This window comes from Amphiprion ocellaris, chromosome 20 (genome assembly GCF_022539595.1).
Source record: "Amphiprion ocellaris isolate individual 3 ecotype Okinawa chromosome 20, ASM2253959v1, whole genome shotgun sequence".
NCBI lineage: Eukaryota > Metazoa > Chordata > Actinopteri > Pomacentridae > Amphiprion > Amphiprion ocellaris.
The window spans coordinates 32,005,953-32,018,805 of record NC_072785.1 but is presented as its reverse complement, the minus strand read 5'-3'; the positions used below and the strand labels follow the sequence as shown (position 1 = coordinate 32,018,805).

At 39.1% G+C, this 12,853-nt stretch overlaps 1 protein-coding gene across 1 annotated transcript in view; it reads right to left on the bottom strand.

Moving 5' to 3' along the window:
- scfd1 (sec1 family domain containing 1) overlaps positions 1–9,236 on the bottom strand; it is a 36,679-nt gene extending 27,443 nt beyond the window's left edge. The window contains exons 1-10 of the mRNA XM_055006189.1: positions 9,150–9,236; positions 8,106–8,176; positions 6,821–6,909; positions 5,827–5,917; positions 4,884–5,006; positions 4,427–4,514; positions 4,191–4,280; positions 3,275–3,330; positions 3,100–3,185; positions 1,792–1,891 (exon numbers count right to left, since the gene is read on the bottom strand). Coding sequence (XP_054862164.1) covers positions 1,792–1,891; positions 3,100–3,185; positions 3,275–3,330; positions 4,191–4,280; positions 4,427–4,514; positions 4,884–5,006; positions 5,827–5,917; positions 6,821–6,909; positions 8,106–8,176; positions 9,150–9,180 — 825 coding nt within the window. The 5' untranslated portion in view covers positions 9,181–9,236. The remainder of the gene's footprint in view (positions 1–1,791; positions 1,892–3,099; positions 3,186–3,274; positions 3,331–4,190; positions 4,281–4,426; positions 4,515–4,883; positions 5,007–5,826; positions 5,918–6,820; positions 6,910–8,105; positions 8,177–9,149) is intronic.
- Between the last annotated feature and the right edge of the window lie 3,617 nt (positions 9,237–12,853).

Sequence of the window (12,853 nt, the reverse complement as noted above, 5' to 3'; positions counted from 1 at the left end):
ACTGGAGCTACAGAATAAACCTTCTAAATTAAGAGGCCTCATTCTGCACATCTACAGGTTAGAGGTGGATTCTGGAGTCTAAGAGATTATTAACGCCCAAAATGATTCCAGTAAAAATCTCTTTTTGTTGAGAGCTCGCAATTTTAGGGCTCTATTTGGTCATTTCCGACCATTTTAAAATAAATTCAGGACAGGTTTCAGATTATCTCAGACAATTTTAGGTCTTCTTGAACAGTTTCTGATGATGTCCAACAATTTCCAACTGTTTTGGGTAACCAATCATTAAACTGAAATGACTGGAGAAGTTATTTTAATTAATTTCTGAAGTATTTGGGATCTTTTTTGGTAAAGCTTTTGTCTTTTTAGGCAAATTTGTGAGCCATTAGACAAGTTTCAAGTCATATTATGCAATTTTGAACAGTTCTTCAGTCATTTCTGAACAGTTTTTGAGCATTTTTGAACAGTTTTTGAGTCATTTTGGACAAGTTTCAAATTATTTTGCACAACAATAAGTCTTAGAGCAGTGTTTCAGTGATCTTGGATGATTTTCAAATCATTATGGAAAATAAATCATCAAACTGAAATGACGGCGTTCATTTCAATTCATTTTTTATTCATTTTGGACAGATTTTTAGTTATTTAGGAGCATTTTTTGTAAAGCTTTTGTCTTTTTAGACAAATTTCTGAGCCATTAGACAAGTTTCAAGTCATATTATGGAATTTTGAGCCATTTTGAACAGTTCTTGAGCCATTTTGAACAGCTTCTGAGCCATATTGGACAAGAAGTGGTTAAGTTATTTTGTATGATTTTCACATCTTTTGGACCAACCAATCATCAAACCAAATGTGTTTTTAAACATTAAAACATGAAAACATATTCTAGTCGACCCCAAAACTAAAATAATCTCATGTAAATGATGGGTTCGTGAATAAACTGTGTTTTGTGCTGCTACACTCCATTATCACATCAGTTAAATATCAGAATTCAAAAATGGCCTGGAAAATTAGTTCCGAAGGACGAATATGAGACCAAAGGACCTGTTCAGAGTGAAGTCTTCTGGGATCAGTTTGCCAAATATTGGTATTTTTTGACAGCCTGTGTGTGTGTGTGTGCTGATGACATGTTATATAACACGTCCATGTAACTCTACATTCCAGTGGTGTCAGTATTAACCTCAGCACCTCAGAGGCTGACAGTGTTCTGGCTCTGCATGAATTACACTGCGTGCGTGCGTGCGTGCGTGCGTGCGTGCGTGCGTGCGTGCGTGCGTGCGTGCGTGCGTGCCTCAGGTATGCAGACGAATTTTTCCACTGGTAGTTCTGGTTATACCAACTCAGTCAGCTGCACCAACATTTCATTATGTTGGTGCAGCTACGCTATACTATATTATGCTATACTATGCTATGTTATGCTTTACTATGCCGTGCTATGTTATGCTATACTATACTATGCTGTGCTATGTTGTGCTATACTATGTTATACTAACTTATGTATACTATACTGTGCTATACAATGCTATACTATCTTATGTATACTATGCTATACTATACTATGCAATACTATGCTATGCTATACTATGCTATGTTATTGTATACTATGCTATAATATACTATGCTATGCTATGTTAGGCTATGTTATGTTATGCTATACTATACTATACTATACTAATGTATCATCACACCTATTGATCCACCTGCTGATCAACATCTGTTGTGAGAAGGTTCTGGCAATGTTCAAGTTGCTTTTTTTTTAAGTTCCCAGAATGTTGTGGACATTGATTGACAGCTCACCAGCACGTCGTGGATCAGCGCCTGATAGGTCCAGGTGTGGTGGAGGGGCGTGGCCATGTCCACGTTACGGTCAGCAAGGACGAACAGAGGCCTCTGGAAGCTGTAGAGAGTTAAATTAGTTAAACACAGGAAACGTGACAGAGTGATGCATCATGGGAGACGGAGTCCTGAATTAATTTATTCTCTTCGTTCTTCCTGTTTACTCTGTCATGATGGATATTTAGGCTGTGGTCTGACTGATGTGTTTGTTTAGTCAGTAAAATTATAATGATTACTTTGTGACTCAACATAGAAATCAACTGACTCAAACTAATTTAAATCAATACAATATATAATTCTATAGTATACGGTCCGATACTGTAGTCTAATGTAGGATATTATATTTCATAATGCTATTCTGTTCTATACTAGACTACATGATACTATACAATATTTTACTATACTATGGTATGTGATATTGTATTAGCCCATACTATACATATTACACCACACTACACGACATTATAGTACACTATGATATGCTATACTATGCTTTACTATACTAAACTATACTACGCTACACTATATAATGCTATGCTATATTATTCTAAGCTACACAATGCTATGCTAAGCTATACAATGCTATGCTACACTATGCTATGCCAAACTATACAATGCTATCCTACACGATACCACACTATGCTATATTATTCTAAGCTACACTATCTTATGTTAAGCTATAATATGCTATATTATGCTATGCTATACTATGCAATAATATGCTACACTATGCTATGCTAAACTATAAAATGCTATGCTATATTATGCTATGCTACACTATACTATATTATTCTAAGCTACACTATGCTACACAATGCTATACTATACTATATTATGCTACACTATACTATGCTATACGATGCTATACTAAACTATATTATGCTACACTATGCTATGCTATACGATGCTATACAATACTATATTATGCTACACTATGCTATGCTATACGATGCTATACTATACTATATTATGCTACACTATGCTATGCTATACGATGCTATACTATACTATATTATGCTACACTATGCTATGCTAAATTATTCTAAGATACATTATACTATGCTATACTATTCTATGCTATGCTACACTATACTATGCTAAACAATACTATGCAATACTATTCTTTACTACACTATGCTATACAATGCTACACTATAGACTATATTATACTACATTATAGCTACATTATATGCTATACCATGTGATACTGCGTAATACAATACCTGTAACAGACCTAAATGAGCAGACAGAATCTAACCGATCACTGACCTGAACTGTCCGGCTGCCATACTGTCTCCGGTGAACAGACTGTTTCTGGCGTCACGCAGGTTCTCTCTGAGCTTCTTGTCCAGTTTCTACACAGAGAACACAGGTTTAGTGTTAAAGCTGCAAGCATTTCATCAAGTTTACACATTAGAGGATTTAAACGTGTCGGTGAACTCACCACGGCCACCATCTCTGCTGCGTTTCCTCGAGGACATCTGATGATCGGCACAGCACCTGATCAATAACACGATTTATTAACCTCAGCTCACTGAGCACATGAAAACACTGACATGTAATTATACACAGAAATATAAATGTTATCTAAAGCTGAAATTAAATCTACCTGCACGCAAGTAGAAGTGTGTAGTCTAATTCTAATGAGACATGAAGGTTCATTCTGAAAGATGAATAAATATAAGTTCTAACAGCTGATTTAGTTCATTCAGCAGCAGTTTGTACTTTATTTAAAAATAAATCAGCTGAGAATCTTAGATAAACTCTGTACAGTTCAGACCTCTGTTAAACAGACTGCAGCCCCACCTGGTGGTCAGAGGCAGTGTGTGTATCTCTGTTCCACGTATATGTATTCTCTATCCATCCATCCATCCATCCATTATCTATACACCACTTAATCCTCACTAGGGTCATGGGGGGCTGGAGTCTATCCCAGCTGACTCAGGTGAAGGCAGGGGACACCCTAGACAGGTCACCAGTCTGTCACAGGGCTACATACAGAGACAAACAATCACTCTCACATTCACACCTACGGGCAATTTAGAATGATCAATTAACCTCAGCATATTTTTGGACTGTGGGAGGAAGCCGGAGTACCCGGAGAGAACCCACGCATGCACAGGGAGAACATGCAAACTCCATGCAGAAAGATCCCGGGAAAGCCGGGACGCGAACCAGGGATCTTCTAGCTGCAAGGTGAAAGTGCTAACCACTACACCACTGTGCAGCCCTGTTTCATGTATTCTATTGTATTTATTCCTTCCAGGTCATGTGTGTAAATGAGAACTGGTCCTCAGACATTCTTACCTGGTTAAATAAAGGTTAAAAAAATAAATTAAATGAGAAGGAGCTGCTCTCACCCAGAGTGACAAAGAAACAGAACAGACTGTCCACGATGGTGTCCATGATGGCCTCCATGTCCGTGTCCTGGAGGTCGGCTCTGTTGATGGCTGCAGGTGAGACAGCTTCATATATTAAATACTTTCTGAGATCCTTTGTTTTTAAAAACTGCCTGTTGATCCACTTTTAACAGAAGTATTTAATAAATTAACTTAAAATTACATAAACATCCATAAATCATAATAAAGCGCGGTACCGTGGTAGGAGATGAGCTCCTTGTTCTGGTGACAGAGGATGAACATGTCGTCCTCCAGAGTGATGAAGTTCAGGTACTGATCGAACACCTGGACACAAGAAGGAGAACGTTTAGAACCACAGCAGTTTGTTTAGTTCAATAAAACACACAGAGGAACTGTTGAGGGTTCTAACGTTAAATAAAACACAGAGAGGAACTGTTGAGGGTTCTAATCTGAAGGTTTATCCGTGAAGAAGAGAGGAAAGTTCACAATTATAGATTCGTAGACAGGAAAAATCAACGTTCAGAAAAATACAGATAAAACTTTTCACTAGGGGAAAAAAAAGGGTTTTCCTGAAAAACTGCCGAAATAAACGCAGGAAAACATTTATTCCTACATGTACTTATTTCCACACTGATGCATTTCTACATTTATTGATTTCTGTATTCCTGAGAAGACGAGCATAACCGCGGTAACCTTGGTGACGAGGCTGACGGCGTTAGCGGCCAGAGCGGCGCTGGCGATGTCCTCCAGTTTACTTCTACTGATGGCTGAGATGAAGTTCAGGTAGTACGACTCGTACAGCTGGTTCCTCAGGTCCTGCATACACAAACACATACATAAATACATAAACACAAACAAATACAGAAATAAACACACATAGATACACAAGAACACAAACATAAATACAAATAAATACACACAAATACACAAATAAAAACACAACAAAATAAATCTAAAATTTGAATCATTCTGGGCACACTTTAAGTAATTCTGAACACTCTTTAGTCCGTGGATCCAGACTGTAAGCCTCATCACTGCCAGAATCTAATCACTTGGTCCTTGTGTCATTTCTGAGCTTCCCTGAGAATTTCATCCAAATCTGTTGGTCTGTTTTTGAGTAATGATGCTGACAGACAGATTCACAGATACACATACACTGATGGTCACATAACTCTGCCATTCCTTGGTCAAGTAACTGTCCTACAGAGCAGGTTTCCACCTTTGGTCCCTGTTCCCGTCTTCAGGTTCTGACCTCATCTGGTCTTCAGACATTCAGACGCTGCAGGAGGAAGATCTGCCAGGACTCTCTGCTCTGGTCCAGGTTAGACATTCTCTACTCTGATGTGACTGAGCAGAATAGTTGTCTTCACATCGGTCTGTAGTCTAAACCTGACCTTCTTCCAACTACAATATAAACCCAAAGATCAGAGAGAATCCTCAGAAGTGATGCTTGCATGAACTGCTGCTGTTGGTGTCACTTCTCCTGACATCCTGACATAAACCTTTAAAGTCATCTGAGTGTCCAGTGTGTTTCTCTATGTCTGCCTCGACATCGCAGAACTTCCACAACACTCACACCTCAACACCAGACTGAAACTCTCAGCAGACGGACAACGTGAGTCAAACGTGAGAGAACCTGACAGATCCTGTCGATGTTCTCCTCCGTGGGCATCACAAAGTAAACAGCTGGAACGTCTGGAATCGGATCTCTGTCGGAGTGGAGCAGCCTGAAAACACAAAAACTAAATGTTAGCATGTTTAACTGAGAAACACAACACAGGATGGAAGAATATTCTCACAAACACCAACTAAAACACAACTGTTTATCATAATACTGTGTATGTATCACTCTCTGTGTTGTGTTAGTGTTTCTGCTCTATCTAGATCTATATTGTCATGAAAAGAACTCGATGCAGAATGATCACAAAGACACAAAATTGACAACAAAATTAAACATCCTAAAGGAGACAAAAAAGACAGAAAATGGCAACAAGGAGATGCAAAATCACTAAAATCAGACACAAAAATTCTCAAAAATTCTCTTTTGACACAATCCACCAAAATGGAACAATAAACCAAACAAACATAAAGAGAACACAGACACCAAACAACTACAAAAAATTCAAAACCCTGGGGAAGGGGGGGGGGGGGGGGGGGGTAATAGGACAAACACAAAGACCAGCAAAATTACTAAAAACAAACCATAAGAGCAACAAAACAGTGAAAGACACAATAAGAGCAGAAAGATTCAAACTCATCAGACAGAATCAGTCGAATCCAAACTAAATGATGTTTCTGTGTTTAGTTCAAACTGATGGTTAAAAGGTGGAGTTTAATTTTACAGACAGCAGCTCAACAACCAACATCTGATCATCTAGAAACAGCAGCTAACTGCTGTTTTATTCCTCAGTAGTTCTGGATCTATTTTATAAATCACATTTGTCTTATTATTTAAATAGAATCTAACCAGGTTACAGTGATTTAATCTCCTAAAACCAGCTGGTTCTGTTGGTTTATGATCTGTGGAACATTTAATTTATTTCTCTTGCTACCAGTTGGTTGATGATTCCCTTTGGTTGAATTCATCTCTAACATGAATAAACGACATAAATCGCTGCTGTGAGTCTTACAGATGGAGAGTGATTCCCATATCTCTGAGTTCTTTGACAGACAGCAGCGGGGAGATGATGTCCTGACCAAACCGGTCGTAGATCAAAACCTGCAGAGAAACAAAAGTCAAACTGGGAGAGGATTTACTGACAAACACAAGACAGTTAGTACAGGTTACTATAGTCACCTGGTGGAAAAGACAGATTTATTTATTTCAGTAAAATTGATTTTCTATAATACTTTTCTGAAAAACTCGAGTGAGAAGCGGTTTTCTGGATAAACGACAGGTTTGGTTAAACCAGTAAATTCAAACTGACACACAGTTAATACGAAAATTGTAAAATAATTCAAAACAAAGGCTCAAATATTGAAATAAAATCTGCTATTATTCTCTTTTCTTTTCTTCTAATTGAAAGATTTTACTTCTTTGCTAATGTCTGTTATTAAACTCAACAGCATAGATCTGGAGCCGTTCAATGGAGAGAATTTACAGTTAGAAAATATAATCACAAATAAAATACAGAAAACAAATAATAAATCAGGACAGTTGTGATGAAGGAATAATGACAAAACTTTCAGACCAGGATATTTTTGAGAGCTCAGTCTGTAATCAAGTAGAAGTTAGGTTTAATACAAAGATTTGCTCATAATTTACTCTAAAACCTGAATTTAATTGAGTTTATTTGACTCCCATTCAGTCCTGAAATATAAAGTATGACATGTAAAGCAGTGACAGGTGTGTTTTAGGTGTGTACAGGTGTGTTCAGGTGTGTTTTAGGTGTGTACAGGTGTGTTTTAGGTGTTTAAAGGTGTGTTTTAGGTGTGTACAGGTGTGTTCAGGTGTGTTTTAGGTGTGTACAGGTGTGTTTTAGGTGTTTAAAGGTGTGCTTTAGGTGTGTACAGGTGTGCACAGGTGTGTTCAGGTGTGTTTTAGGTGTGTACAGGTGTGTTTTAGGTGTCTTCAGGTGTGTTTTAGGTGTGTACAGGTGAGTTCAGGTGTGTTTTAGGTGAGTTCAGGTGAGTTCAGGTGTATTTTAGGTGTGTAAAGGTGCGTTCATGTGTGTTTTAGGTGTGTTCAGGTGTGTTTTAGGTGTTTTAGGTGTGTACAGGTGAGTACATGTGTGTTTTAGGTGTGTAAACGTGTGTTTTATGTGTGTAAAGGTGTGTTTTAGGTGTGTACAGGTGAGTTCAGGTGTGTTTTAGGTGTGTACAGGTGAGTTCAGGTGTGTTTTAGGTGAGTTCAGGTGTATTTTAGGTGTGTAAAGGTGTGTTCAGGTGTGTATAGATGTGTTCCAGGTGAGTTACCTTCCATACTGGCTCAGCTGCTGTGTTCTTCAGAGGAGGAGCGTTGAAGTTCAGCATTCGCTTTAAAGCAACTGAAATAAAACAAAAACACTAAAATTTTTCACACATTCACAGATCAGAGTCTCCACACTGATTTACAGATCATAGATTTAAACAATTAGAATAAAAATAATAATTAATCAGCAGCTGTTAATCAATTAATTATTCTGTGTAGTTTTAATCAGGAAATGTGCAAAATTATTCCCATTTCAAGATTCTGAAATAAGAGAATTAGATGTTTGTCTGAGAGAAAATAAGGCACCACGAGACAGAAGTTTGATCATTTATACTTTAATTTATAGAAAAAATTACTTTATAAATTATTTAAAACCAGACTAGACAAGGACTCCAACTAATAACTACTTAATTTATTAAATCGTCTATTTTCTCAATTTTCTACTTACAGATTTTTTTTTCTGTTGACTGTAATTTTCTAAAATAATATTAATTATAAAATAAATTGAGTTGAGATAAAACAACCAGGAACTAAATTCTTTTAAAATAAAACTTTAAAGGAATTTTCTTCCTGAAGGTTTTGCAGTTTTTTCGCAGAATTTTTGGATTTTTTTCAGACAAGGAAACAATAGTTTTTGGTGCCTGTAAATGAGGACAACAGGAGTGTTAATCACCGTTAGCAGCAGGCTAGCTTCACCTACTGATTCTACCGTTACAGAGCTAGCAGCACGGTTAGCTAGCAGGCTAAAGGGCTAGTTAAAGAATCAGTTAATTAATTAGTTAACTAGTTAGTTAGCTGGTTGGCTGTGCTGTTGGTTATTTAGTTAGTTAATTAGTCTGTCAGTGAAGCACAAATGAGCTGAAGTGAAACAGAAACGTCCGTTAAGCGGCTACTTCAAGCCGGTTAGTTAGCCGGATAGCGGCCCGACACCGCGGGATAAACGCTCTCCGGTGAGACCCAGGGTCGGTGCAGCTCTCCGCCGCCGGTTACCACCGCTGTCAGGCGGTAAAAGCGACCGTTACCGGAGGAAACGGAGCGGTTCCTCTCACCTGTCTGCTTCTCCCGGACAGACGCCGCCATGTTGGATGTTGTTGGTGGTAACGGAGCGGCTGATGACGTGGCAACAGGCGACGTCAGCTTTGCGTCAGAGAGGAGCGGACTATGAAGAGGTCTCACTCCAGCTGTTTTTCCCGGAGATCAACATCAAAACTGAGGCCCGTCAAAGAGGAGTGAATCATGAAGAGGTCTCACTTCTCGGCTGTTTCCAGGGTCCATTAAGCACAGATGATTTTTCTTCACATTGACAATACAGTACCTTCAAATAAAACTTTATTTGTAAATGTGATGTGTGACAATTTGAAGTTGAAGTAAACAGCTGAAGTTAATTGTTGGGTCTGAAACATCTCATAAATAAATCAGCTGATCTCAGTATGTGTTTCTGTTCTTTGATTTTCTCAACAGATATTTATCCAATTTGCTTCAGACTTGGCAGATTTATCGCTGTGGACCAGAGGAAGTGCAGTGATGCTTTTGAAGCAATTTGGATCAACAATTCTTAACCCTCTGGCTTTGTTCAAAAACAACATCCATTCAGTTTGTTCGTGGCCATTTTTGGCCACCAACATACTGAGTCTGTAATTTTTTAGATTTTTTATGTTTTTTGCTACTTTTACTGCATAAAGTTTTTAACTAACATCAGTTCGTATCATACATATAAAATATTCATTCCTTTTAAATTTTTTAACCCTTCAAATGCCAGTATGTTTGTACAATGCGCTTGTTGAAAAACAACCTCAAAAGTGACCATTATCTATATTCCCAGTGCTACTTATTTTTCTTGTTTAATTAATAGCACAGTCTGAGATATGTAACTGATTAACAGCAACACTGTTTATGATGCATTATTATTTTTGAGCAGAGAGGGCAAAAACAAAAAAACTCCCTCTCAGCTTGTTCGTGGCCAAAAATGGCCACCCCCGTTTGCATTTACAAAATGCTTTAAAATTAATATATATTAAAATATTTTTCCACTTTCACCAACTTGATTTTTTAAAGTTGCACCAGTTCTGTCCATGAAAACCAAAATTTCATTCAAATTCAGAATTTTAACCCTTTAAATGCCTGTTCAATCACATAATGTTCATGATTTATAAAGGGAGAAAAGCACAAAATCACTTTTTTAAAATAAAAATAATACATGCTGCCTGATTCATTTTCTAATCATAACTGAAGCTAAATGTTTGTCAATAATTAGCAGTATCAATGATTTTTATGCATCATTAATTTTTTTGTGGAGTGACACAAAAAAGAAGAAAAACTCCCACTCAGCATGTTCGTGGCCAAAAATGGCCACCTGCTGTTTTTACAAAATGCTGTAAAAAATACCACATATTATTATTATTTTCTACTTTCAACAGTTAAGTTTTTAAAATTAGAATCAGTCCTGACCATGAAATCCAAAATTTCATTAAGCTTCAAAACTTTTAACCCTTTAAATTTGATTTGAGAAACAAAGCAGCAGTTGTTTACTTTGAACAACAACATGTATTTTGATAGTGAACAAGAGAACAAAAGCAGGGCGTGTGTGTGTGTGTGTGTGTGTGTGTGTGTGTGTGTGTGTGTGTGTGTGTGTGTGTGTGTGTGTGTGTGTGTGTGTGTGTGTGTGTGTGTGTGCTGAAGGGCAGCAGGATGTACAAACCACAGTAGAGTGATCTTTGCAGACACACTTTCCACAGATTAGATGGAGTGGATGCTGCTCTTCTCCTGAAGGTGCACAGTTCACACCTTCTCCTCATTGTTGGTGGTCTGTGGGTCACACTCTGATTCAGACTGCTCTATCCCAGCAACAGTTGTAGCAGTGGCTTTTGAGCATGGGGGACAAGGCCATCACCGTGGTAGTTTTGGTGAAGCGAAGATAGATGACAGAATCTAACTCTGCCACAGCTAGAGGAGCTGGGGAGGTAGCTCTGGTTTGTTTCTCCTGATTGTGCCAATCAAGCCAGTTTTCTTCAGAGGAGTTCCTCTGCCAAGACAAAGGAAGTGGAGAAGTTGTAAGAAGTGACAGTGTGTCCTTGGAGCCCCTGTGTCAGTTGGAACGTGACCTTCATTCCCTGGTTAACTTCCTGGGAACTACTGTGGGGTTTTCCCTTGTAAATCTGCATCCTCCAGGCATATGAGGTTGCCACATCACAGGTGACCCATATTTTAACACTGTTCTTGTAAGTGACCTCCCAACACTTGTTGGCCATATATTGGTGAAATCCACAATGACCTTTGAATGCAACAAGCTGCTCATTCACACACACAGGACAGGATGTGTCCTCATCTTCAGGAGATGATGTCCCTTCATCTTCAGGAGAGGATGTGTCCTCATCTTCAGGAGAGGATGTGTCCTCATCTTCAGGAGAGGATGTGTCCTCATCTTCAGGAGAGGATGTGTCCTCATCTTCAGGAGAGGATGTGTCCTCATCTTCAGGAGAGGATGTGTCCTCATCTTCAGGAGATGATGTGTCCTCATCTTCAGGACAGGATGTGTCCTCATCTTCAGGAGAGGATGTGTCCTCATCTTCAGGAGATGATGTGTCCTCATCTTCAGGACAGGATGTGTCCTCATCTTCAGGAGAGGATGTGTCCTCATCTTCAGGAGAGGATGTGTCCTCATCTTCAGGAGAGGATGTGTCCTCATCTTCAGGAGAGGATGTGTCCTCATCTTCAGGAGAGGATGTGTCCCTTCATCTTCAGGAGAGGATGTGTCCTCATCTTCAGGAGAGGATGTGTCCCTTCATCTTCAGGAGAGGATGTGTCCTCATCTTCAGGAGAGGATGTGTCCTCATCTTCAGGACAGGATGTGTCCTCATCTTCAGGAGAGGATGTGTCCTCATCTTCAGGACAGGATGTGTCCTCATCTTCAGGAGAGGATGTGTCCTCATCTTCAGGACAGGATGTGTCCTCATCTTCAGGAGAGGATGTGTCCTCATCTTCAGGAGAGGATGTGTCCTCATCTTCAGGAGAGGATGTGTCCTCATCTTCAGGAGAGGATGTGTCCTCATCTTCAGGAGAGGATGTGTCCTCATCTTCAGGAGAGGATGTGTCCTCATCTTCAGGAGATGATGTCCCTTCATCTTCAGGAGATGATGTCCCTTCATCTTCAGGACAGGATGTGTCCTCATCTTCAGGAGAGGATGTGTCCTCATCTTCAGGAGAGGATGTGTCCTCATCTTCAGGAGAGGATGTGTCCTCATCTTCAGGAGAGGATGTGTCCTCATCTTCAGGATGTGTCCTCATCGTGGACAGTGTCTCTTCAAGTGCAGAGGATTTCTCCCCATCTTCGCTCTCTGATCACTTCAAAGAGTCACATTCTTGAAGCAGTGAATATGACCTTGTTGCCATCTTGCCAGAGAAGAAATGATGTGGGAGCTGTTAGGCTCGTCCAGCATTAGTATTGACTGCTCCTGCATAAAGTCCAGGACACATTTATAAACAGTGGCAGAGCTTGTTTTGGTTTCCTGCAGCTGCATCTTTGATCTCTGCAAAGTGACCTGTGATTTTTTTTTTTTAGGAAAGTAGATATTTGAGTGTGTAAGGGATGTTGTGTAGTTGTGTGTGGGATTGTTTTATGAAAACAACAAAGCTACAGTTGCTTTCAACATGTGCATCTAAGTCCAGTTTGTCTGGGACACTCAACGCTCACCAGCCTGCATCAGCACAAATTCACTGCAAGCTGGATCTAAGATGCAACAATTTATTTCTCTCT